The sequence below is a fragment of the Symphalangus syndactylus genome, chromosome 7 (genome assembly GCF_028878055.3).
Source record: "Symphalangus syndactylus isolate Jambi chromosome 7, NHGRI_mSymSyn1-v2.1_pri, whole genome shotgun sequence".
NCBI classification, from domain to species: Eukaryota; Metazoa; Chordata; class Mammalia; order Primates; family Hylobatidae; genus Symphalangus; species Symphalangus syndactylus.
The window spans coordinates 32,668,446-32,695,342 of record NC_072429.2 but is presented as its reverse complement, the minus strand read 5'-3'; the positions used below and the strand labels follow the sequence as shown (position 1 = coordinate 32,695,342).

Sequence of the window (26,897 nt, the reverse complement as noted above, 5' to 3'; positions counted from 1 at the left end):
TCTCTGTTAGCAGAAGCTCTGTCACATCACTCCCACCCTCCCAGGAGGTGCTAGTGAGTGTATTGCTTAGACTGTTTCATATAGTGGAACATTTCAGGCTTTCTTACGGGATTTCTCTGGTCCCATGAGAAGTGGATAATTTGTGTTTCAGGGTCAGACTTGACTGATTGTTGGCTGGCCTCGACGAAAGAGGCTGGCTTTTCTGAGATTGATTGTTTTCCTTATTCTTCCCAGTATCAGGCTGCTGTCTAGGCAGTCTGGCATCTGGAGCACAGAGGGCTCTTTGCTACAGAGCTGACCAATGTGAGCTCCGCCTGTCACTCTATTAATTGTTGCAAAGCATCCCAGAGGGTCTCACTGATCTTTCTGGTAGAACTTACTGTTTAGAAACTAAGGTTTCCATCTCTTTCCTAAACCCCTGGTTCAAACCCTGACAGCTAGCTTAGACGTCTCTCCCTGAAATTCTGTATCTGTATGGATTTTCCTTTCATGAAATCTCTTTCCTCTGTTCCTATTCAGTACCCGCATCAGAGTCAGGAGTTCCAGGGTTCTGACCTCAGCTCTACCACTAACTTACTGTGTGTGTCCTTGATCACCTTTCATCTCCTTCTCTGAGCCTTACTTTCTTGATCTGTAAACCATGATTATTGGTTCAGTGCTAACATTCTGTGATACTATCAGTTAATCAATGAGGAATACAATGGTCCCTTCTTTTTTTCTGTCTTGAGTCCGGAGTTCCTTGTAGCATCCCTAGCTGTGGAGGCTCCATACTGGACACAGCCCCAGGTCAAGGGGGAGTGTCCTACCCTAGTGCAAACTCTCCTTTAGAATAGCTGTAGCCCATTCTAAAATAGCGCTTGACATTCTGCCTCTTCTTGGAGAAAGCCCTCGTATTTCATTTGCTATAGATGCCAAAGACATCCTGATTTTCATTTCTGCAGACCCAGATGTGTAGAGAAGGTCAAGGTTAACTGCCAGTTTGGCCTGAGCTTTCAAAGTAAATTACTCACTTGCGCAAGAGGGTATTGATGGAGTAAGGCAGCCTTTTGGGCAGGGAGAAAGGGGAGCAACAGCTGGGTGCTGCTCAGAGCCCCTAACTGAAATGGATACACAGGCTCATCTGGGAAGATCTAGTATTTGTTCATTTCTTTTTCTCTGGAATAGCATGAAGAGGAGGAGGAAAAAGTGGTGAAAGGGGTTTGGGGGGTTGGGGGGGATACCAACTGATTATTCTTGCTCTAAAGAAGATCTCTTTGCTTCCTGGGAGCAGCAGAATGGAGCTGTTTCCCCAATGATAAGCTCTTCTAGGTGCTACAGGATTCAGCATTCATCTGCTGACTTTCAAGAATGCCCTGCCAAATTTCTACACAGCCCCTTTTTGTTTCACTCTCCCACAGATGCAGAGCACTGGGCTTGGCCCCCGGTCCCTTGTTTGAATGTCAGCTGGCCTTGAGGAAAGAGGCTGACTTCTCGGAGTGATGGTGTTCCATCCCTCATCCCAGTGTACTAGAACATACACGTAACATGCCAGGCTGCTATCTGGGAAATCTGGCATTTTGAGCATACAGAGCATTTTCGACAGGGCTGACCAGTTCTGAGCTCAGCCTGTCATTCTTGTAATTGTTGAGAATCATCTTTGAGCATCTCGTTGATCCTTCTGGTAGAAATAACTGCAGAGGCACTGGAGGGAAGTCTGACAGGACTTTATCCAAATGAAAAATGTGTTCCATATGGGTTTGAAAGAAGATTCTTTGAGAGTAACATATCCACTACTTGAGTAGTCCTCTAACTCCTTGATTTCTCCACTGGATTAAAGGACAGAGTTTCAAATTAAGAGTGTTTATCATCTGCTAGAATGAAAGTCTACATAACTGTCATGCCAGCTCATCCTGGGTGTACCTCTGGAGCTGGGTGGGATAGCTGATTTATAAAGGACACATAATGCTTCTAGGATTTCAGCAGTCATCTGGTCAGACAGTTGGCTTCTTGGGAAGCTGCAAAACCAAGCAAGAAATGCCAGTCTTGAAGCCATCTTCCTTTTAATTTGTGGGTCCCTCTCATTCCAAGCCCCAATCTGTTTAACATCTTGGTTTAATTCAACAGTCTGTTTCATATTCCAGGTTTGGGACAGGTTATTAAAAGCTCAAGTTAGGAAACTCAGTGCAGTCTCTCCTCATTTCTGAGCCATAATCTCTTGTTGAAAAATGACTTCACTGGATAATAGCATATGTGGAATAGAAATTGGTGGAATAATGGAATACCGGTGACTTTAATTTTCAAGTATCAGGATTTATTTTTCATTGTGTTAGAGCTGAACTTTATTCTTAGAACATCCAGAAATCAATATGTTTTTTTCTCTTTTTTCAGTCTTCCTGGTGGCAGAAGCCTTGCCCATCAGAAAGTTAAGTATAGAAATGTAGCCTTGGAACGATTTCCTGAATTTTCCACAGAAGGGCTAGTATCCTTTAGCTTGCTAATCACTCCTCTGTCTGCATGCCCAGGTGAAATCTGATGCCACTAGGGAAGGGTTGTTGATTTGCCAGAACATTCTTGGCTTGCTGTCTACCAAGGAGTCCAGCTGAGGAAGGCCTGGGAACAGAGACCTGGCTTTTAGTCCTTTCTCCTGCCCTAAACTCACTGTGTGTCCTCAGGAAAGAGGTTTAACCTCTCTGGGCCTTGGATTCATCATCTGTGAAGTGAGGCTTAGATTCAGAAGGGAAAAGGCAAATGCATATTGTAATGATGCTTCCCCTCCCATGGCCAGGGCAGACATTGCTAGTCAATCTTTTTGTTACTAATACCAGACTTGGGCTCAGACTGTTTCTCAGCAGGGCTACTCAAGTAGAGTTAATGACATATGGAAACTCATTAGCAATGTAGGGAATAGATACTGTATTAGTGCTTTTCCAACTCTTACATCCTGAGGTTCTGTGAGTATGCTTGGAAGCACGTCTGAATAGTGATAGTATATTTAAACAGGCCTCTGTATCTAACTTGTAATGAGGCCACAACTTAAGGGTATGTTCATATTTGAATGTCTTTTCTCAGGCTGTAGTCTAAGGATGTTCAGCCTTTGATCTGTTGGTTCCAGTGACATGGTAGCAGATAATGGAATCAGGAATGAAAAGCAAAAGCCCATTTAAAAGATAACCATCTAGCTTGCTAATTGTACCTTGTCCACAGTCAGCTCTTACACAGAGATGGCATCAGGATCTCCTCACTGAATCAAAAGCACCTTGAGGCAAACCTGGCAGCTACAAGTAACCCCCGTGGCAGCTAAATGCTCGTGACGGTGTTTGCAGAGGTTTCTGTGTTTTACATATATCTGACCCTCTGCATCCCGTATATGTGTCAGAACTGGTAAGGGAAGGACTTGAATAAGAGTCTTCAGAGAACCTCTCTCTTCATGCGCAGTAGAGTGGGGAAAGGAGGTAGCGCATATACACCTGAATTCCAACGGCAAGAAGTGTATCATGGCCTCCCTGCTGGAAATGTCTTAAGGTAGGAACACATCCTCCTCTAGCACAAAGCACAAGATTTGGCACTTGGAAGACAGGATGTGTTTGCTGAATGATTGAAATATATCAGAGCAGGCAGGGGGCTGCAGAAGTCATCTAGTCCAATCTCCTCAATTTGTAGGTATGAAAACTGAGGCCGAGAAAAGGGGAAACAAATTAAACAAGTTCCCATAGGGAGGAACGCAGATCAGAATCCATTCTCCAAGTTCTTGTTCTGTTTCACCATGAGAAATTTTTTTCCCTCCGTATACTAATATTTGATCCTTCTCTACCATTATTTCTTTCAGGAGCCAAGATTATCACCCCAAATTTTGGAGGCCACTGCTTAATGAGACCAATTATCTGCTGGAACCTATCTGGCTATTTTTTTGTAGACCTGTTTTTGTACATTTTCTTTCCAACATTTTATAGTGTTTTGTTTTTGTTTTTGTTTTTGTTTTTGTTTTGAGACGGAGTTTTGCTCTTGTTGCCCAGGCTGGAGTGCAATGGTGCGATCTTGGCCCATCGCAACCTCCACCTCCCAGGTTCAAGTGATTATCCTGCCTCAGCCTTCCCAAGTAGCTGGGATTATAGGCATGCGCCAGCAAGCCTGGCTAATTTTGTATTTTTAGTAGAGATGGAGTTTTTCCGTGTGGGTCAGGCTGGTCTCAAACTCTTGACCTCAGGTGACCTGCCCACCTCAGCCTCCCAAAGTGCTGGGATTACAGGCATGAGCCACCACACCCAGCCTCATTTTATAGTTTTAAAAGCAACTAAAATGGATTAAAATTTAAGGTGGCAAAGGGACAAGAGTAGAGGAATTAAAGGCTGTGCAGTACATGGCACGATTACTGCTATCCCTGACAGACAGAGAGAACTTGAGCCTAAGAACCACCTCAGATTCTCTATCAGTTGCAAGTAACAAAACAAATTGAGCCATGTGGGCTGAAATGAATAAGGGAATATATTGGCTCCCGTGACTGTAGTTGGCTTCAGGTATGGTGTGATCTAGAGGTTTGTGGCATTGTCAGGGCTCGGTCTCCTTTCCTCTGGTTTCTGTTGGTTCTGACTTTCTCTGTGTTGGCTTTGTTCTATTCTGAGGCTCCATGGCAGCAAAAAATGGTAGTAGCTCTTTTAGACCTCAGATCCACACCTAGATCCTAGAGGAGAGGCTCGGTCTCCTCTGGTAGCTTCTACAGAAGACAGAGAACATCTTTTCTGTAAGTTCTAGCAAGATCTTAGGTATTACCGGTCCACTTTGGATCTAATGTGCTGTCTGAACCGTTCGCAGATTTCAGGAGGAGAAGCTGTATTGATTGACTTTACCTACGCTGGAGCTAGGAGTGGAGTCAGGTTACCCAGATCTAAGAAGAGCAGTTCCCCAGAGAAGACTCTGGGTGCTGCTTTTGGGAAGAGGAGGAAGATATCTAGAGAAGAAGCCCACAAATATCCACTCCAGAGTCCTGCTGACACAGTGTTCCAGGCAATAACCACTCCTTGGGGCTGAGATTTGGTCCTGGAGAGAAAACCCCTTTGCCACCCTGGACCCTGTCTAACATCCGTCTTCCCTGCAGCCTTGCCCCTAGACCTGACTAACTCCTGCCGGGGCAGCCTGGGTTAGCATTCTTTCCAACCAGGGCCCGGAGACCTGTATATAAATCTGTCATGCAATGCTGTAATTGTTTTTAATCTGTCCAGACTGTCTGCTTCCTAAAGGCAAGAACTAACCATTTTTGGGCACTGAACCTGCAGTCTGGAGGTCTGTGTTCTCATTCCAGCACTGCCACCCCTTGGCTGAGATGATTAGCTGTGTGGACCTCAGTTTGTTGCTGAGGAAGGCTTGGGTGCAAATGCTTGCCAACACACAGTGGAGGGTGGAGATGAAGAGCAGTTGAAAGCTGTCTTTATTGAATCTTACTTACCAGTTCTGCCGCTGCCTTCCTTTCCCCTCACAGACGTCCCGAGAACTGTCTCCCCTGCCCCCATACACACTAAAAGTCAATTCATTGAAAATTTCTCTCAAGCTGAAAAAGAACTTCTGTCTCTGCAGCTTCCACGTTTTTTCTGCCTGGCCCTCTTAGCTGGAGGAGGTGGAGTGTTCATACTTTGGAAGCTAGAGGAAGCTAAACAATTCTGCTTGCTGTGGTGGGTGGGTGTGTATTTATGCGTGTGTAGCTTTCTCTCCATGTGTCTCTCTTCTCTCTCTCTTATCTTTGGATGGTTCCTGTTTGCTGCCCTCTGCTGAGTGTAGATAGGAGAGAAAAGAAAAAAGCAGGCCTGTTTTTTTCCTTCCCTGTGGCTTTAAGAGAATGCTGAGCTTCAGATGCTAAATTGTCTTCAGTTTTCTCAGGTGATGAAAGCCACAGCATAAAATGATACTGATCCAAAGAATGATGATGATATGGTTGATAATGTTAATAGTAGTAATAGCAGTTACCATTTATTTAGCACTTAGTCTGCTAGGTCCTTTACCTGTACATCTGTTAAATATTGTTGTAACCAGGTAGGAAAGAAGGAAGGAACCGAAGCTCGAAGAGGGGCAGGTGCTTGCCCAAGGATGCACAGCATGTAGTGGTGGAGCTGGTATTTGAACTCTGACCTAGCGCTGAGTCCTTAACCACCATACTTCCTCCATATCTGAGTAGGACAAAGGACCTGTCTTCCACCCCTGCCCCTTAAGCCCTTCCTGCAAGCCTGGACATCTGAGCAGGTGAGAGAGATCATTGCCCTAAGACAGCCTCTTCAGTAGCTGAAGTGGAGTGCATAGGGTCATGTGGTGGTGGTGTGCTCTGAAAGAGAAACCTCTACCTCAGCCTCCTTCTGTCTCTGTTCCTCTTGGTTTGAGGCATGTGGGGCTGCGTATAGTGCTCTAGCTTTGGAGCTACACTGCCTGATTCAAAACCCGAGGCTTGGGCAAGCTTGACCTGTGTGCCTGGAATTCTTAGTCTGTAAAATGGTAGTAATGTTAACTGTGGCAGAGAGTTCTCGTGAGGGTTCAGTGAGTCACTGTGGGCAAAACACCAAACACAATGCTTGGTACAGAACAAGTGCTCGGTAAACATGGTGATGCTGCTGTCTTTGTGAAGTGCCTCGCCTCTGGAAGGGACTCAGTTCTCTGTGGCTTCCCTTTGGTGGAGGTAGGGAGGGCTGCATAACATAGTCATTGTCTAGAAGGTGAGAAATTCAAAGATAAGTGGTTGGCTTGACAGCACAGGGTTCAGAAGAAGTGGAAGAAGCCAGGTGGGTACAGTCTCTGATTATTGGGGGTGGGAAGGAAATTGTGCATGCAGAGGCTGCTCTTTGTACCCCTCTCCCTGAAACTTTGGAATACGAAGCAATTGTTGGGGATGCCTTCTCAACTCCCACCGTGGGACAACCCAGACCCTCTGTATCCTTCTAGATTCAGCTCATAGCCTGCTGCCTCCGGGAAGTGTTCTTTGGTTACTCCAGCCCCCAAGGGTCACTCAAGGGTCTTGGCTCCTCTGAGCCTTGATTTTCTCATCTGCCTACTTAGATCAGAGGCCCTTCCAGAAGACTTCTAACATCCTTCTTCCCTGCAGCCTTGCCCCTAGACCTGACTAACCCCTGCCGGGGCAACCTGGGTTAGCATTCTTTCCAACCAGGGCCTGGAGACCTGTATATAAATCTGTCATGCAATGCTGTAATTGTTTTTAATCTGTCCAGACTGTCTGCTTCCTAAAGGCAGGAACTAACCTCTCTCTTGGTCACTCTTGTTTGCCTAAAATATTTGCTGAATGGCTGAGGGGGTGAGTGAGTAAGTGAATCATATGGTTGGTACTCAGTAACTGCTGGCTGAGTACTGGAAGCTTAGCCTTAGGAATGGTTCTTCTTGAACTTCAGGGTGCTTCACAATCCCTAGGGAGCCTGTTAAGGATGGTGACACCAGGATCCATGCCCAAGGAGCATGAAGGCGCTGGTTTGGGCTTGGCCGAGGATCACATATTTAACAAATCCTACTGAGGGTCCAACAGGGACCTCCTCTCCACCCACCTGACAGGAGACAGATCTCTCTTTCCCCAGGGACCCACTCCATTCTCCCCCGGAGTGCTTCGGAACCAGCCCTTGAACTTCTGTTCCTGGGGAGTGTGTTTATCTGCAGCTTCCCAAGTTGTCGATCAGCACCCACAGGGGAGCTCTGTGGTACTTTTAGAAGTGGCACTGTATCTGATGCGAGCAGATCAGGCTCTAGTTCAGGACAGGGATGGGAGGTGCACTTTGGAATCCCTCTCCTGTGGGCTGCAAGGATTGGCTGGGGCCGCAGAGCTTTGTTTTCCGTTGATGCCCACAGTCTGCTGCTCTTCTAGGATGGGTGCTCTGCCTTCCTGCCATGGGCAAGGATGAGGTGTCTCTATGTGGGTGATGGGCTGAACTAGTGGGTCTCTTGGGAAGGGGTAGTATTGTGGAGACCCCGTAAACCTCTCCCTTGTACTGGAGAGAGCAGAGGAGCGAGTGTGGAGTTGGGAACCAATGTGACCTGATCCCCAGGCCCAGCTCTGCCACTTGCCAGCTCTGTGCCTGACCTCTGGGTCTTCCGGCTCCTTCTCCTAAAATGAGCAAAGTCATCGCTACTTCCTAATGTCATGGTGATGATTAGATTAAATTAAATTAAAGTTGTGAGGATTGAGGTACAGAGAGGTCAGGTAACATATCCAGGGCCATGCAGCTAGGAAGTGATGGAAACAGCATTCCAACCCAGGTGGGATGCTTCCTTCCGGTATCTGCACCAGCCACTGACTAGATGGTCTGGGGCGAGTCTGTGGGTCTGCCCCTGCTCACAGGGACTTGAGGAGGCCTCAGTGGGAGGTTATCACTGACAGCCCCATGAGCCTGGTTCTTGGATTTGTTGTTGTTGGCTCCAGAAAGCTCTTTCAGCTGAATACCCAGGCAGCCGTGCCAGGGCAGGGATTATAGCAAGTCCCACGTGCTGCCTGTATGCCGCACTCAGGCAGACTCCCACCAGCCCAGTTCTCCAGGGTTGTGTGTGTGTGTGTGTTTGTGTGGGTCTCCCTTGTGAGTTACAAATGTCAGCCTCCTCTGAGAGTCGGGCTGCTGAGCAGCGGGGCCGACAGGGGCTTCTGGAGGGAAGGGGGTTTCTTCGAGGGAGCAGGTTGGAAACATCTGGCAAGGGTGTGTATGTGAAAATTACGTCCTGCTGCTAAAGCACATTGTATGTTCTCAACTGAAAACTGTTATTTTTTGCATGTTTCCTCCAGAGTATTGATCAGAGTCAGCTGCTGAGAGTTAAAATGTGTGTGTGTGTACCTATTTGTGAAATAACCAGTTTCTAAATTTGGTACCTAATTTCAGTGAAAAGTTAGTAATTCTGTTCTTGGAGAGCCAGGGTCTGTTGTTTGGAATTGTGGTTATTTTATTAATAATAAACCTTAATGGCTGTTTCATTCAGAGAGCTTATTTTATTAATTTCTTTGACCTTTATGTATTTTTAATCACCTTACCTGTATACTTTAATGGAAGTTGCAAACTGGTGGTCTGTGGGCCAGATGCAGCCCAGAGATATGTTTTGTGTGCCTTGAACAGTGCTGGCCCATAGATAGTTGGGTTTCTTTATTTTTAAATGTTTAGATGTTACCAGTACCTAAACATGAGAATATTTCCTATTTTAAGACAATTCTATACTAATTTCTGTTTTTTGTTGTTGTTGTTTTGTTTTTTTAAATCGAAAGTCCAGCTGCTGAGTTCAGTTTCAAGTTTTGTGAGAATTTGCTGGATGTGGGAGCAGCTGTCTCCTCTAGACAGACCCTAGCTCTCCAGTTGGCCACCACCCCTGCTGCACTTAGTGGTCTCAAACCTGGGCACTTCACCCTTTCACACAACTGGCCGGGCTGCAGGAGACATTCGACTTTGGAAGCCCTCCTTTATGATATGCAAATTCCCATAGGCTTTTCCCAGTTCTGTGTCATGGTAGAGGCAGGGCGGGGCTTATAGTCCCCATTTCACGATGCAAAAACTGAGGTTCAAAGAGCATAAGTGACATGACTCGTCACAAAGCCAATAAGTTGACGCTAATCCTTCTGTCTCTAAGACTAATGTACTTTTCAGAGAAAAAATAATAATTACTTGGAAGTATAAGTATATAAACCTTAGGTTCTGACAGACTCACTTATGTTTATATTTAGATGATTCTCGCTCTATCTCAGCTCAAGAAACCATTTACCTTGCTTCTGTCTGTTTCCAGGTATCTGAATTTCAGGTCTACCCTGTCTAATAAAGTTTTTTTTGTTTTGTTTTTGTTTTTTTTTAGCCATGTCAGGGCTGCTCTAGATTTGTTAGAAATGATGTAGGTACAGGCCAGGCGTGGTGGCTCACACCTGTAATCCCAGCACTTTGGGAGGCCAACGTGGGCAGATAATGAGATCAGGAGTTTGACACCAGCCTGGCCAACATGGTGAAACCCCATCTCTACTAAAAATACAAAAATTAGCCAAGTGTAGTGGCGTGCTCCTGTAATCCCAGCTCCTCAGCAGGCTGAGGTAGGAGAATCATTTGAAGCTGGGAGGCGGAGGTTGCAGTGAGCTGAGATCGCACCACTGCACTCCAGCCTGGGCAACAGAGCAAGACTCCGTCTCGAGGAAAAAAAAAAAAAAAAGAAATGATGTAGATATAGAATCCACCTTGTTTTCTGCCTGTGCTTCCTGACATGTCAGGAAACCCCAGAATGTGTCTTCCTATTATTGGGCAAGTGTTAGGATCCATTAAATGAGAGTGAAGACAGCTTTCCCAGCAGAAATGGTACATGCTCCACTCCCTGGTCTGAGGGGACCTCACAGGCACCCAGGAGGTTTCTAGGAAAGAGAGAACCTGGATGAGAACAGCTTAGGTCCCCCCCAGAGGCAGCTGAACATAGCCACTCATGTCTCTGAAAGTAGGGTTCGTTGCCCAGGCAGGAGTGGGGGCCCTTCTGCCGCCGTTTCAAGAACCTTCCCTTGGAGGCTCCAGGTGGCTCCTGGTGTGGCAGTGGGGCGTGGAGTGTGGAGCACAGCTCGGTGTGGTGGCCAGGAGTTAGCTTTGTCCTTGAGCACTGGCTCCACAGCAGAAACAATGATGATCATTAGTTTATTGAGCTCTTACTGCGTGCCATGCATTGTGCCCATCTCAGTTCATCAGCACTGTAATCCCAAGGGGTGAGTGCCCTTACTGTTGTCATTTTACAGATGGGAAAACTGAGGCTCAGGAAACTTAAGTCACTTCCCAGGCCTGTACAAGAAACAAGTGGTGGGACTCAAACTCAGATTTCTGACTCTCCAACTTGTGCTCTTAGCTACCATATTTTATTGACTCCTCTGGGCAAGTCTTTTTTTAACATCTTTTGGCCTCCATTTCCTCACCTGTAAGTGGGAATAATACCTTCTTGGCACGAGCAGAGTCAGTTTTCCCACCCATAACTCTTCCTGCCACCCCTCCCTCTGGGTGGTTGTCAGACACTGGTGTGGTGTAAGCTGTCTTTCCCACTAGGGTGGGGCCTCTCTGCTTGTGGGGTTGGGGTCTCCCAGCAGAGTCAGCCTGGGGTGCACCTCCCTGCTTCTCCCTTTCGCAGCTTAGACCCCCCTCGCCTGCTATCCCGCACTCTCCCCTGGCAGCAAGAGAGGCAGCTGAGGGCTCCCGCCATCCAAGCCCTGCCAGGGAACAATGGGGCACATTAAGAAGGCTGCCAAGTGCCAAGCCAGAGGTATTAAAGGGACAGTTGATTAGTTTTAACTCTAATTGTCAGGCTTTTGCTTTCTTTTGTTCTCTGTAGCAGTTAAGGGTGGGGGGAAGCCCCGGTGTGAGTTTCCTCCCTCTGTGACTTGTATGGGCTCTCTTTGACTTTGGGTGTGAGTATGACTCTTTCACCTGTCTCCTATTCTCAGGCCTCTCCTCTCTCTGTCTGTGTGTGTTTCTCTGTCTTTCCTTCCACCTCCCCCAGCAACCCCGATAGTCTCCATGCTGTGTGTCTCTCTTAGCAAATATGATGAGAAATGACGCTAAAGAAGCCATAAGCCTACCATGGTGGAATCCACAATTTCAAGGAATTGTATCTTTTATCATATCCAGTCTCCCTCAACCTTATCCCTGCCAAATGGTTACCATCTTTGACTTGAACACCTCCAGTGATGGGGAACTCACCTCCTTTAGCTCAGCAGAGTCCTAGGTAGTCTGCCGTGGCTCAGAGGTGACCTAAGAATTTCTTGAGTACCCTCTACCCATCCCTTCAGGCACCTCTGAAATCTTTTCCTTCCCAGAAAGCCTTCCCTGATCTTTCCAGTTAGAATTAATCTGTCTCTTGGAAATGCCTACAAAACTTAATTTGTACAACTGTGGTGGCGTGAATGTTATAGTGCCATGTATTGCCATTTCCCTAGGTGGAGGAATGTATTGTTGAAGGAGCCTTCCTAGCAGGACATCCCCTTGGATGAGGCTCCAGCTGGGAAGAAGAGATCCTAGAGCTCTCTCTTGTGAGCCTGGGCTTCCTCCTCTTTCAAAAAGTTCCATTCCCAAACTTGACCACTGTGTTTTATGTGATCTTTTAGTCCAGAGAATATTCTAGGTTTTTACAGGCCATATAGTCTCTGCCACAACTACTCAATCTGTCTTTGTAGCGTGAGGGTGGCCATAGACACTACATAAACCAATGAGAGTGCTGTGTTCCAATAAAGCTTTATTTGCAAAAGTAGTCAGCAAGCTGGATTGCCAGGCCATGGTTTGCTGACCGCTTTCTAGTCTTTTCATGATGAAAGAGCCCTGGGTTTTGAGGCAGGAGCCTGACTCCTCAGGTAGGAGCCACCTTGAGTTGCCTAGTGACCCTAGTTGGGTCCCTGACTCAAGGGTGCCTCTGTCCTCTCCTATATAAGCTGTGTTAATTGGGAGGACAAGTTCTAAGGATCCCTCCAGCTTTTGATATTCAGTGAGGCCCTGAATTCTCTGCTGGATCTGACTGCATCTCTGAAACAGATTCCAAATCCACCTATTTTCTTCCCGCTTCCCACCAGCCCATCACATCTCACCTGGATTCCTGCCACAGCCTCCTGGCTCCTCTCCCACCTCCACCCTGAAATCATAGTCCATTCTTTATGCACAGCCCCAGTACACATTTGCAAGGGTAAATCAGAGGTTTCCGCCTCTTTCCTAAAACTCTTCAGTGGCTTCCACTGCTGCACTGAAACACAGCACAGACCCTTGTCTTGTCTGGCCCTGCTTACCCTCTGGGCTCACTGTGTCTCCTCCTGTCAGTCACAGCACAGCAGCTGCATTAGCCTTCTTACACATCCAGCATGGTCCTTCTTCAGGACCTTTACATGTGGTCCTGGAATACTCTTCCCCAAGATTATAGCAGGACTGGTTCCTCCTCATCTTTTAGGTCTTGGCTCCAAAGTCACCTCCTTAGAGAGGGCTTCCGTGAACGTACCATCTGAAGTACCTCTTTCCTACCCACTCTGCGACTTGATCAACTGTGAAATGTCCGCATAGCAACTTAGCACTGTCTGGAGTCACCTTGCTTATTTATTTACTTGTTTATTTCTCTGCTCCAGTAGATACTAAACACCATGAGGGTAGGGACCTTGTGTGTCTTATTTACTGCTGTACCTTATAGTGCTGGCACATGGCAGGTGCTCAATGAATATTTGTTGAATTAATGAATGAATGCATGCATACCTGTGTTCCCAGATACCCTACAGATAGGACTCTGACTGCTCCATGTTTCTTCTCGCCACTCCTCCGTGTTTCATTTGGACACCACTCTGTTCTTGGTGTTGTGGGAAATTGCACACTTTCACCCTAAGGGGCTGTGTTCTCATAGTGGGGGAAGAAACAGACTTCCTTCTCCCCTGTTGAGATCAGAAGGCCTCAAAAGTGTTAGCTCCCTAAGGCAACAGTCAAAGGACACCGTTTTTCTGAGATCTTTTAATCAGAAGCAGCTCCTGTCCTCAGTCCACGTGGCTTCGTTGGTAGTATCTCTGGATGAGGATCCGTTTGGTTCTCTCCCTCCAGATAGTCTTTAGAATATGAAGTAACTAGCTTGTCTGGGATTATATTTTTCCACCTGGTTCTTAGAAGGAAAATATAACGGTGGACCCCTGCTTACTTCTTTTGTGAGGAGCATCCCTGCAGTCTAGAGGGAGCATCTTAAGGAATAGGGCTGCTGGTCGTGCCCCAGGCTTTCCCAAGGACTGCAGCTCCCAGTAACTGGGTAAATGGGCTCGTGGGTTGAATCATGTCTCTCAAAAAGATACGGCAAAGTCCTTACTCGCGGCACCTCAGAATGTGACCTAATTTGGAAATAGGTTTGTTGCAAATGTAACCAATCAAGATGATGTCATGCTGGAACAGGGTGGGCCCTTAATCCTCTGTGACTGACTGATATCCTTATAAGAAGAGGAGAAGAGATGCAGAGACAGAGAGGGAAGACGGCTGTGAAAAGCTGTAGGCAGAGACTGGAGTGATGCTGCCTTAAGCCAAGGTACACCTGGGGCTACAGCAGCTGAAAGAGGAGGAAGGAAGCATCTCCCCTAGAGGCTTTGGAGATAGGATAGCCCTGCCAATACCTTGATTTTGAATTTCAAGCCTCCAGAACTGTGACACAATAAATTTCTGTTGTTCGAAGCCACCCACTTTATGGTACTTTGTTATGGTAGCCCTAGGGAACTAATACATGGACCATTTTCCATTTTCTCATCAGATTGTGTTGTGTGTGTGTATGAGTGTGTCTGTATGTTATATTTGTAGGCAGATAGATAAAACACCTTTGCAAAGGAAGGGATAATTGTCTTAATCTCTTCTAGCTACTTACATTTCTTTTTAATTCATGGAAAAGATCCTCTTTTTCTGTGGAGGATTAGCATATTACACTGCACATATATATTCTTTAACTAAAGCCACTCTGCTTATTAAGAGATCAACCTCTTAAAAAAAAAACCTGAGCCATTAGCCTTGAATCCCAGTGAATAAACACATGGTACATACTGCCTTTCACTTAACTTTATTATCCTTTTGTTCTGAGCTCAACAATTTATTTTTGTTCTGGGTCCCCACTAAATTGATTTGGGGGATTACTATGTGATAGATACAAAAAAGAGCTGCTGCCTTGAGAGAGCTCCTAGTCTAAAAAGGGACGCAGACAAGTTCACAGGGATGCAGTGCGTCAGGCAGAGCATGACGAATGCTGCAAGAGGAGATCAGCCAGTGCTGCGGGAAGCCAAGAGGAAGAGAGCAGCACCCCGTTTGTGATCAGGAAGGACTTCTGAAAGGTGCTGATTTTTAAGATGGTCTTGAAGAAGGTTAAAACTTTAGCAAAGTGTACATGGTGGGATTGGGGTCTCTCAGGTGGCAGGAAGTGGGGAGCCTCTTTCAAGAACAGTGAAAGGCAGAGTCACTGAAATTTCACGTGTCTGTTAGAGAGTAGCTGGAAAAGTGGGTGAGGGCCAGGTCACAGGGTCCCTGATTGCTAGGCCAGGGAGGCTGGCCTGCAGGAGGCAAGGAAGCCGTGGATAGTTTTTGAGCAGAGGATGACTTGATCAGGGCTAGGCCTCAGAAAGGTAACTGTGGCAACGCAGGAGCCACAGGAGGCAGGGAGACCAGTTTGGAGGCTATTGGGGTGGAGAGATTCATTCATCCACTGTGCCTTTCTGTGGTCCAGATGCTATGCTAGGTTCTGAGGCCACCAAGATGTGTAACGTGCAGCCTTTGAGCTTAAGGAATCCATTACTACTGTTGCAGACTGTTTTTGCCAGGCACAGTGTTAAGCACTTTGCATACATTATCATCTTTGATCCTCACAGCAACCCAATAACATACTCACTCTAATTAGCCCCATTTTGTGGATGAAGGCAGAACCAGCCTGGGGCATGCTCAACATTCAGTCAAAAACTGCTGGATAAATGACATATTGAAGGGCAAAGAACTGCCGACCTAAATGCCAGCTACACAGCAGGCTGAGCCTTCCAGGTCAGGTCCTGTGCCTGGAGTGCCCTGGCCTCTCGAGAGCTGTCCTGGGAGCGCCTCTGCCTTATCTGGTCTGGTTGCAGGGAGGTTGCAGGTTCATCAGGGAGATGAAATGTTTCACCCAAGGTCACACAGCTGGTCACTGGTGGGGCTGTGACTGGCCTACAGAGTCCTGGGCCTTAACCACTTCTCTGGGCTCCACATACTAAACAGGTCAAGTCAGAGTACAGTGAGATCCTTCTTGGTAGCTGTAGGTACCAGGTTCTATGTGAGCACATAGGAGAGCCAGTGGACCCGGACGGGCAGGGTGGATAAGCAGAAAAGGCTCCCTGAAGGAGGGAATCCTGACCTAAGTCTTTTACGGGGAGTGGGATAGTTTAGCCAGACAGGGAAATGGCTGGGCATGGGGTGGGTAGTGAAGGGATTCCAGGTAGAGGGGATAGCGCAGTCAAAAGTCCAGAGTTGGGAAAACAGCATAGGGTGTGCAGGGTCTCCTAAGCTCATTATTCCTGGCCCCAGGAGTGGGGCTGGGAGAGGCTAAAACACAGATAGGGCCAGGTCATGAGCGACACTCCATCCTCCAGTTCCCAGGAGCATGAAGGGTGTTGGGCAGAGAAGTTGGGTGACCAGATTTGCTTTCGTATGGGTCCTGGAGTTCAATAGTTGAAAGAGATCGGGAAGCCATGTTGTTAACCACTGTCAGATGTTTGCAACCAGACCAGACAAGGCAGAGGTGCTCCCAGGACAGCTCTTGAGAGGCCAGGGCACTCCAGGCACAGGACCTGACCTGGAAGGCTCAGCCTGCTGTGTAGCTGGCATTTAGGTCTGCATTTCTTCTTCATTCAATATGTCATTTATCCAGCAGTTTTTGACTGAACACCGTGCATGCCCCAGGCTGGTTCTCTGATAAGCACTTGACATTCTAAGAGGAAAGGACATGGTCTCAGTCCTTGAGGACCAGCTGGCCCATTAGACAGATAATTCCAGGGCAGTGGGATGCATGCCATAGGTGGAGTGAGCACAGGCCTGAGAGCACAGTGAAGGATTCATGTTAGCCTTCACGCTGGCTTCCCGGCCGCCACCTCTACCTGCCCCTCCCACTCACCTCAGGCTTATAAAGCCATGGATTTGCCTAGGATTGAATCCCAGCTCTGCCCTTTACTAGCTGTGTGACTTTGAGAAATTTCCATAATCTTTTATTTTCTCTCTCTCATTTCTTACATTTTAAAATGGGCCTGATAATAGTACCTACTTCATAGGTTAGTTATCAGGATTAAAGGAATTCACATACACAAAACACTTGGAATAGTGCCTGGCATTTAAAAAGTGGTACATAGATACCCTTAGGATTACAGGTCTGGAATCTCTTAGCCCAAACCCTGTGTATTAGGCATATTTTAGCATTCAGAATTATTAGTCAAGGTTCAGTCAGGACAGAGAAACCACAAAGTGATTTGAACACAGGAAGTTTAATATAAAGAATTATTTACTGTAACAGGAGATTAGAGTATTGAAAATTGGCTATTAAGAAGTGAACAGCACTCTAAAGAATATAGGAATGGCAAATAGAGGAACACCTCCTACCCCCAGTGTTGAGATAACAGCACCCAAAGAAGAGGCCCCCGTAGGCTGAGATCCTGACTTTGTTGGAGAGGGCACAGCTATGCTTACTGAGTGGTAGAGAAGTCACTACAGTGCCACCCCAGCAAAGTTCACAGGAAATCTGCCTGCTAGGGTGCTGGAGGAAGAAACACATGGTAAGGTATCATGGAAGACATTCTGCTAAAAAACCACCCGAGGGAATGGGTGCTGGGAGAAGCTATTGGTCGCTGGATGCCAGTGGTTGCTACACACCACAGGAGCTAGGCAATGGAGAAGCTACGCGTACTGCAGGAGCTAGACATGGAGAGGCCATGCACTCTGCAGGAGGCTAGTGCCAGAGACGCCACCCATGCTGCCTGCCTACTGAACACACCAGAACCAGGGTGAAAAAAGCCTTTCCTTCTGCAGTGTCTCTCCAGCATCTTCTGCTAACCACTGTTAACATCATGTTAGCTGGCAATGAAAACACGTTTAAGGGTCCAGAACCATTTTTGCATAGCAGGCAGTGAAGGTGGGTTTGGAGCTGAGAGGCAATAAATTAATAACTGACTGTCTCAGTGAGTTTGGGCTGCTGCAATAGAGTACTATGGACTGTGTGGCTTAAACAAGAAACATTTATTGCTCACAGTTCTGGAGGCTGGGAATCCAAGATCAGGGTGCCACCATGGTCAGGTTCTTGCTGAGGGCTCTCTTCCTAGTTTATAGACAGCGACTTTCCTGCTGTGTCCTCATGTGGCAGAGAGCAGAAAGAGAGCAAGTACTCATGTCTCTACTTACAAGGGCACTAATCCCATTCACGATGGCTCCACCTTCATGACCTAATTACCTTCCAAAGGCCCCATCTCGTAATACCGTCACCTTGGGGGTTAGGATTTCAACGTAGGAGTTTTGGGGGCATGCAACAGTCAGTCTCTAACACTGGCAGAATAGCCTTTCTGATTTAGGAATGTTAGTAAAGTGCATGTATTATTATGTAATAGCTCTGGTGGGGTTTACAGTGCTCCCCATAATCAAACTCATTTTTTTTCTGCAGCAAAAATGTATTCACAGTAAGAGGATAAATCAAGACTATAAATAGCCTCATGTCTATTCAAGTCAGGCTTTGTCACTAAATGAGTTATTTTTTTAAAGTTATTTAAAAAGCCTGTTTGGACTTTGGAATTGAGGCTAAGGGATGGTTGACCTGCATCATTTTCACTTCCTTTCTCCACGCAGCAGTCAGAGTTATCTTTTGGAAATGTAAATTATGCCACTGGGAAAGCCTAAGTGGCTTCCTGTTCCAGGATAAAGACTAAACTCCACCCATGGCCCCCTACCCACTGTGCCCTCACCCACCTCTGCCCTCCAACCACTCTGACCTCCAACAAGCCATGTGTCCTTCTGCAACAGAGCCTTGGCACATGTCACTCTCACTACATGGAGCACTCTTCCAGTTACCTACCGTGCACACAAGCGCATGCGCGCACACACACATGCATACACACACACACACACACACACAGTTTTGCTTGGCTAATCCTGCCTCACCCTTCTAATGGCAGCTCAGGTGTCCCTATTCCAAGAGAACTTTCTGACCCCCTTCTATCCCAACCCTCAGCCCCTCAGGCATTAAAGCATATGTGTTAGTTTGTGATTATACAGACTTATAATAAGTGTGATTATTTGATTAACATGTCTCTCTATTAAACTGTAAGTGTCATAGGACAGTGGCTGTACCTGTTTCCCCCCCCCCCCCACTATTTTATTCCCAGTGCTCTACGCAGTGCGTGGCATGTGACATATTTGATGAGTGAAAAAAGGAATAAACCATCTTGGATTAGATCCTGAACCAGAAAAAAATAAATTACACATAAAGGACATTATTGGAACAACTAGCAAAATTTGAATATGAACTGTAGATTAGATAATAGTATTGTATCAGTGTGAAGTTTCTTGATTTTGTTGTCTGTATTCTTAGAAAATACACACTGAAGAATTTAGGAATAAAGGGTTATCATGTCTTCAACTTTCTCACAAATGGCTTAGAAAAAAATTGTAGATACAGGTAGATGCGGGAGAGGGAGAGAGAATGATAAAACAGATGTGGATAATGATAACAGCCAGTGTGGATAAAGGATATACAGAATCCTCTGTACCAGTCTTGCATCTTTCCTATTAGTTTGAAATTATTTTACAGTAAAACGTTTTTAAAAACTCAATGAATAAAAATGAACAAATGAGGAAAGGGATGCCAGGAGGAGGAGGACCCCTCAGGTACAAAGGCAAGAGGGCGGGAAAGGGCTTGGTCCCTTTGGGGAACTTGCAGGCAGGCTGTGTGGTTGGAGGGTGGTCCTGGGGCTGGGGAGGGAAGAGCAGGGGATAGAGCTGGAGCCCCCACTATGGCCTCTCTGGAGGGAGTGCAGTATTGAACTGTTCAGTCAACCTTCATCTACACTTTCCCCTCTCTTTTTCCCTCGGTGATTTTTGAGCAAAAGTCTGATTGCATGAAGCCAGGGTGTCTCAGGTCTTCCATCTGATTTCTCTTTTGTCTTAACGACAGGGAAAATCTCATCCATGTGTGCAGGTTACTCCTTCTGCTCTGAAACTGTGACTTTCCTGTTGTCTGCTTGCTGTTAAACTCGCCACGCATTTCCCGTTTTGGTGATATAGTGCTGCATAACAAAATGTGGCAGCGTAACACAACAAACATTTATTATCTTAAAGTTTCTGTGGGTCATGAATTTGGGCTTAGCTGGGTGGTGGTGGTACAGTGTCTCTCATGAGGTTGCTATCAAGATTTTTGGCCAGCCCTGCAGGCATCTGAAGTCTCAACTGGAGCTGGTTAATCTACTTCCAAGATGGCTCACTCCCTTGGCAGCCGGAAGGAGACCGCAGTTCCTCGACACAAGACCTCTTCATGAGGAAGCTTGAGTGTCCTTGAAACATGGCCGCTCACTTTTCCCAGAGCACACCATCCAAGAGACGGGGAGAGAGCAAGCATGAAGCCACAGTCCTTCTAGGACCTAGTCTCCAAAGTTATATATCATCATGGACATTTTATCCTATCAGAAGTGAGTCATGAAGTTCAGCCTATGTGCAAAAAAAGAATTCAACTCCACTTCTTGGAGGGAGGAATGTGGAAGAAGTTGTGGACATTTTAAATCTCCATAGTTCCTGAAAGCCTTTTGCTTCTGGAGGGCCAGTGTCTGCCCTGCAGAAGTTTACATCATCTGTTTAGGGAAGTAAGACATGCTCTGAAATTGCTCATAAAAACCAAGATGTCCCGTGAGAGATGGCTTGACAGGGTTCTGAGGAAGCAGAAATCAGAATAGATGGTAGCAAAGGAGAGCTCTTGGAAGGAACTGACACTGCCTTCATGGATGAGCAGCTTTCCCCTTGGTTCTTAACCCTGATTATTGATGTTGTCATACAATGGTAATGAATAATAATGATAGCATTTGAACATTTCTACCATGACAGGCATTGCACCAGGCAGGACTGCCTTGTAGCACATCTATGTGTGTAAATAACATCCTTGGAATTGTGCAGTGGGACCATACTGATGCTAAATCTTAATACTTCACTTACGTTACTTCATTTAATGCTTTGAACTACCTTGTGGAGTTGCTGTCATCCCCATTTCACATTTTCATCTGATTTCTCTGTTTGTCTTTACAACAGAGATTAATTCACAGATTACAAACGTAAGGCTTAGAAAAAATTAAGTAACTTAAGCACGATGGCACAGCTTGTAAGTGGCAGAGTGGTTAAGATCACAGGCTCCAGGCTAGGCATGGTGGCTCATGCCTGTAATCCCAGCACTTTGGGAGGCCGAGGTGGGCGGATCAGAAGGTCAGGAGATTGAGACCATCCTGGCTAAAAGGATGAAACCCCATCTCTACTAAAAATACAAAAAATTAGCTGGGCATGGTGGCGGGCGCCTATAGTCCCAGCTACTCAGGAGGCTAAGGCAGGAGAATGGCGTGAACCCGGGAGGCGGAGCTTGCAGTGAGTGGAGATCACGCCACTGCTCTCCAATCTGGGCGGCAGAGTGAGACTCCATCTAAAAAAAAATAAAAATAAAAAAAAAATAAAAAAATCACAGGCTCCAGAGTCAGACCTGTGGGTTTAAATTTCAACGCTTCTACTTTAGAGCTTTGAGCAGGTGACTTTAACCTCTCTGTGCCTCAGTTTCCTAATCTGTAATATGCATATAAAACTATTTAATGTTCTCAGCACAGTGCCTGGCATGTGATGAGCATTAGGTGCTATTGCTATTATTATCAGCTCACAGTCAAACACAGCTATGCTCTCCTTGAGTTCTTTGCATTGGTTTGTTATAAAGAGTTGAGATGAGAGAAGTAAGTGGTAACTACAGCTATCACTCTTCATTTGTAGGGATTAAGAATTTGAAAGGAAAAACAACCTCCCCAGGCTGAACATTCCCACAGGTCTTAAATGACAGATTCTGGCCATTCCCAGTTTCTCTCTGTTTTATGTCCATGAGGATATCAATGCTTTGAGGGATGCCTGGCCATTCCCCTCTCCGTATAGGCACACATAGTGGCTAAGCTGGGTTTCAGGAAGCTGAACTTGAGTTGACATCTTTCTTTGGAAGTGCTTTCCCTCTTGAGGGTCAAGGGACACTGGCTTGGATATAAATCAGAATATCACAGGATATCAGTCAGTCAGGATACAAGTCTATGCCGTGGGGTTTTTTTTTTTTTCCTTACTGTGTGGCCCAGGCTGAAGTGCAGTGATCATAGCTTACTGCACCCTCAAACTCTTGGGCTCAAGTGATCTTCCTGCTTCAACATCCCCAGTTGCTGGGACTATAGGCAGGTGCCACCTTGCTGGCTAGTTTTTGTACTTTTTGTAGCGACAGGGATCTTGCTATGTTGCCCAGGCTGGTCTCAAGACTCCTGGCCTCAAGTGATCCTCCTGTCCTGGCCTCCCAAAGTGTTAGGATTGCAGGCATGAACTATGTGCGCAGCCTGTATTGTGTATGCTAGAGCCAATTGCTAGATCTTTCTGGGCCCCAAGGGTCTCTTTTGCAAGAAGGACATAGCAACTTCTCCCCTCCAGAGTTCTCCATCAGAAAGAGGATTGAGAGGGTATATTATAGAAACTGTTCAACTCTAGTGCAAGGTTTCAGGACTTTTCGTTTCCTTCCAGTTATTTGAGAAATGTGGCTTCTTCAAGCAATTGGAATACTGAAAGTCTTTTTGATGGGACTCACTCCTCCCTAACCACTTCCACCCACACCTTCTTTGCTAAAACATTTTTGAGAAAACTCGGTTTTGATCTGATTTCTGAGGACCAAAACAGCCTCCAAAAATCAAGCACAAAAAAAAATCAGCCTCCAAAATAAAAAACCAGGTGGTTCTCCTATTGAAAATTCAAACCTGATAACCAACCAGAGGGACTTATCTTTTAGAATTAATCTTTTTTCCATCTTTAATGAATTGGCATTTGTCTGCTGTGCCGGTTCATTGTGGAATTCAGCCTCGTGTTTCATTGTGATCTCAGAAGCAGCGAGCACTCATCACCGGTGGGAATGATAGAGCCTATTTTGGAAAAAGGAGAAAAAAAAAACCCAAACCTCCTCCCTTTCATTTCCTCACTTTAGACTAAAATGCTTCCTTTTTTAAACTTAAAAAAGGGACTAATTTTTTTCTTTTCAAAATTGGTTCAGGTATGCATGAACCATTTTTTTAAAAATTATTGCACAACTCAGTATATTCATTACACACCGAGGTTGTAAGTAAGTCTTCCCTGAATCATCGTGTGGTACAAAGTGACGGGAAGGGATTCAGTCAGCTACCTGTACAGGAGGCTCATTCTGTTTCTCTCCTCCATTTTCTCATTATGAAACTGTACTTTTCAGAAGACAAAAAGGGGAGAAGATAAGGGAAGAGGAGGAGGAAAAATGTCAGGGGAAAACCTAGAGCTGTCAGCAGTTACTGCTTTCCAACTGCCTAACCTTAGAGCAATTGCTCAAACTCAGAGCCCCTGCCCCACTTCTGAAATGGGGATAATAACAGTAATGGCTATGTTGCAGGGCTGTGGCAATGATTACCTGAGAAAATACCCATGGGAAACATGCTTTGTAAATTCCATTATACTATTGTTGGTACTGAGATATGATTGCATATATGTATAACTTATGCAATTTTTAAAAATTAATTTTAAAAGGATTGCCTTTATTTTTAGAAACAGAGTTTGAGTTGGAAGGGAACCTTAGGAATCATTCAGTACGACGTGTCACCCTGGAGAGAAGTCCTCTCTACAGTTGCCTTCAAAGGTGTTATCTAGGCCGGGTGCAGTGGCTCACGCCTGTAATCCAAGCACTTTGGGAGGCTGAGGCGGGTGGATCACAAAGTCAGGAGATCGAGACCATCCTAGCTAACACAGTGAAACCCCATCTCTACTAAAAAATACAAAAAGTTAGCCAGGCATGGTGGTGGGCACCTGTAGTCCCAGTACTGGGGAGGCTGAGGCAGGAGAATGGCGTGAACCCGGGAGGTGGAGCTTGCAGTGAGTCGAGATCTCGCCACTGCACTCTCCAGCCTGGGTGACAGAGCAAGACTCTGTCTCAAAAAAAAAAAAAGGTGTTATCTAGGTATTGGCTTGAATAGCTCCAGGGATGTGGAGGTCACCACCTCTGTCTCTTCTTTTTCCTAATTATCCTAGCCTTTTAGTTCTTCTAGACCTAAGATATAACAGTGATTTTCCTTCTCCCGAAGATAGACAGCAAGAGAATACTGTCATGGTTAAAAATGAATAAACGTGCCACGGCATGCATTGTGAAGATCTGCCATCTGTATGCATCGCTGCTGCAGGTATGTTAGCCAGTCTCCAAAGTGTTTGAATTACTTGTTCAAGGGGATCTGGTGTTCTCTGTAGCAGAAGCTACTGAGTTATTAGGGGTAAAGCTTCAGCCCTGGGGCAGAAGGAGAACTTGGCGGGACCCTCTTAGCTCTGAGCATCTGCATACCTTTCTGTTTTTTAGCTGGTGGTTTATCTAGCTTTAGGTATATAAAGATTTATCTGAAAAGGTAGAGTTTGTGGCAGTAATTGTTACCTTCTCTTCTTCCCTCCTCTCTTTCCCCTCTGAAGTGGAGGGGAAACCTGTTTGTTTCATGCCAGCTTCTGCCACTGATGTTTTCACTGCTTTCTGTTCAAGATGTCATGGTGAGGGAGGAGGCAGAGACCAGGGTCAGGAGGATCTTGGAGATCATCCCAGACAGCACTTTACAAACTGTCTCTGGAAGTTCACATGGATGCCTCAGTGTTTACATTGTTTCAAATTGTTAGCTCTTTTTAAAGTTGTAATAATAAGAATATTATTTTTTGAAAATACTGCTATGTGTTATATGCTGCATTTTTACATGTTGAAGGTCACCAGCTTTTTCTTTTAACATCTGTTTAATTGATGATAATCCTGAGATTATAGGGCAGGCTGTGTTTTTTAAAAAAATGTATCTACTTATTCATCAAATGCGTCAACTCTCCATTAAATGAAAAAGATTTTTTTTTTAGCACTGGGCAACTAAAACCAAACAGAAAACTGTACTTTGAGGCAGATGTAAGCTGCAAGCTATTGTCTCCATTTCCTGAGTTCAAATTATTTGTGTTCATCAGAACAACCTCATTGTCCTCATTGGTTAACTTTACAGTAAATAAATGTTACTAATTTGAAAAATAGAAATTTGTAATCATAAAATGCACTTCCAAGTCTTACCAATTGAAAGACTTCACTCACTGAAAACCTACCAGCTTCTCAGAGAACATGAAACTGGCATTCCTCAGTTGTTTGGGAATTCCTTCTAGTCCATCATTGTTTATTTATTAAATTGTATTCCAGGTGGACTATATAACAAGATCGTATTTGCACAAGAAGGCCTACTTACTGGCAACAACCTTTATATTGTCATGTTCACATCTCAGCAATTGCTTTTTACTTGTGAGTAGGCCCTGGCAGATTTTTCTCTTGTAGATTGTATCAACTTATGAAAAAAAAAAAAAATCTCTCCTATCCTCCAGTGTGAGAAATGCTTCCCTCTGCCCAACCCCGGGAAGTACTGCTTTAATTACAAGACTGTTGTTACCTTTTACCTCCTGTTCAATTGTTTCCTATGTGCTTAGAGGTTTGTTGAGCAATTTGCCGATAAAAATCACTCCAGCAGCTATCGAAAGCCTCGGATGATAAATTAGATCATCCCTCAACCTCTGAGGTCAGGCAGCCCCGACTTCCTTCCTCCTCCTTTCACTAGATCTCTTTTCCACCCTCTCCGTCTGTCTGGGTAGATCTCTCTGACACTACTCCCACCCTTCCCAATTTTTGTGCACTACAGCGGCTTCCACCTAAAGCCTTGTTCGCCCTCTGAGAGATGCCCATGGAGCTCCAGGATCTGTGTGTTCCATGACCCCTGGCAGATCACTCTCCTCTTGTGGAAAATGGGAATTTTACATCTCCTTCCTGCCTTATAGGGTTTGTTGTGAGGGGCAAGGGAGACAGTGAGAGGGTGGTTAGGGGCGCTTGAGTGCTGTGGGAATTGGAGGTTCTGCTGCCTCTTCTCTGTGGAGCTGTTATCTGAGCTCTTTCACTCTTCAGTACCGCGTCCCTGTCTCGTCTCAAGAAAGCAGGTAGTGGAAGAGATGGAGAGAGTTCCAGCTTGCCTCCCCAACCAAAGTTCCCACATGCACAGAGCCAGATGCATCCCTCTTCCCCTCCACACTCCTGTCACCAAAGCAAGTGTGGTGAGGGGCCCCTGCCCTCTCAAGCAGGGCAGCGCAGGCCCTGCAGTCAGGAAGGCCTGGGTTGAATCTTGGTTCTGTCATTTGTAACAGCCATGTGGACCTTAAGGATGATGCCTAGACTTATGCCAAAGATTAATTGGGAGACTGTATGGAGAGGGCTTGTGCCTTGCACATTGTAAGAGCTCAAAAATAGCTATTAATTTTTTGGTGTTTGGAGAGACTGTTGTACTTTCTATAAATAAATTGTACAGTTTAACTCCCTGATTGGACCTGGATAAAAATGTTGGGGTAGGGATAGAAGAAAGAGAATCATTCCGTGTGGTTTCTTCCTTCTATTTCTCCTGCCAGCTCGCTTCCCCACCCCAGCCTGGGCACTCCTGTTCAACTGAGACCAGGATTATTCCCACCTCCCAAGAGCAGAGAAGGGCTCAGATGCACAGCCTCTGCCTTCGTGGAGTGGGCATTTTCAGGCAGGGATGACATTTTCTAACAAGCCTGGGGCACCTCCTCCCTCCCCACCTCGTGGGTCCCTCTCTCATTTTAAAAGCCCTCCCAGGACTTCAAGATGAAACACTTCCACACTGGGCAGAGATTCTCATTGAATTCTCCAGTTCGCTGTCTCCAGTGCTGAGGAGAGACGTTTTAATTAATTATAGTCCCATAGGCTCGGATCAATAGCAATAAAGAGCCGTGGAATGAATTCCAGCCTCTGTGCTGTTTCCAGCTCTCCCTATGACCTTGTACCAGTCACTCAAGCCCTCTGGGCCTTGGTTTCCTCTTCTCTAGAATGGGAATATTTATTTCACAGGCATAATGAGAGTCTTCAAAAAGGTACGGCGATCAAAGTGTTGTAAAATGTAGAGTGCTAACCAGCAGTAAGTTATTATTAAGGTGGTATTTATATTCCCAAAGGGTAAGCATGAGTGGTGTTTCTCTTCTGAGCCATTTCTAGAACCTTCTTGCTTTTTGTTAATACGTTAAAACCACCTGGCAGCTTCCATTTTCCTTTCTGAGTCTGAGAAGCAAGCAGCCCAGACAGAATTGGGGGGAGAGGGTGTAGATGGGAAGAAGTTCCTGTTCTGTAAGCCCCAAGTTTCT

The 26,897-nt window shown here is 45.8% G+C and overlaps 1 protein-coding gene across 3 annotated transcripts in view; it reads left to right on the top strand.

Annotated features, from left to right (window-relative positions):
• GALNT10 (polypeptide N-acetylgalactosaminyltransferase 10) overlaps positions 1–26,897 on the top strand; it is a 232,165-nt gene that overhangs the window by 1,229 nt on the left and 204,039 nt on the right. The window contains exon 2 of one of the 3 annotated variants that reach the window (XM_055285523.2): positions 15,899–15,935. The exons of the other annotated variants lie outside the window; for them this stretch is intronic. Within the exon in view, the coding sequence (XP_055141498.1) occupies positions 15,899–15,935 (37 nt within the window). The remainder of the gene's footprint in view (positions 1–15,898; positions 15,936–26,897) is intronic. 3 annotated transcript variants of the gene reach the window in all.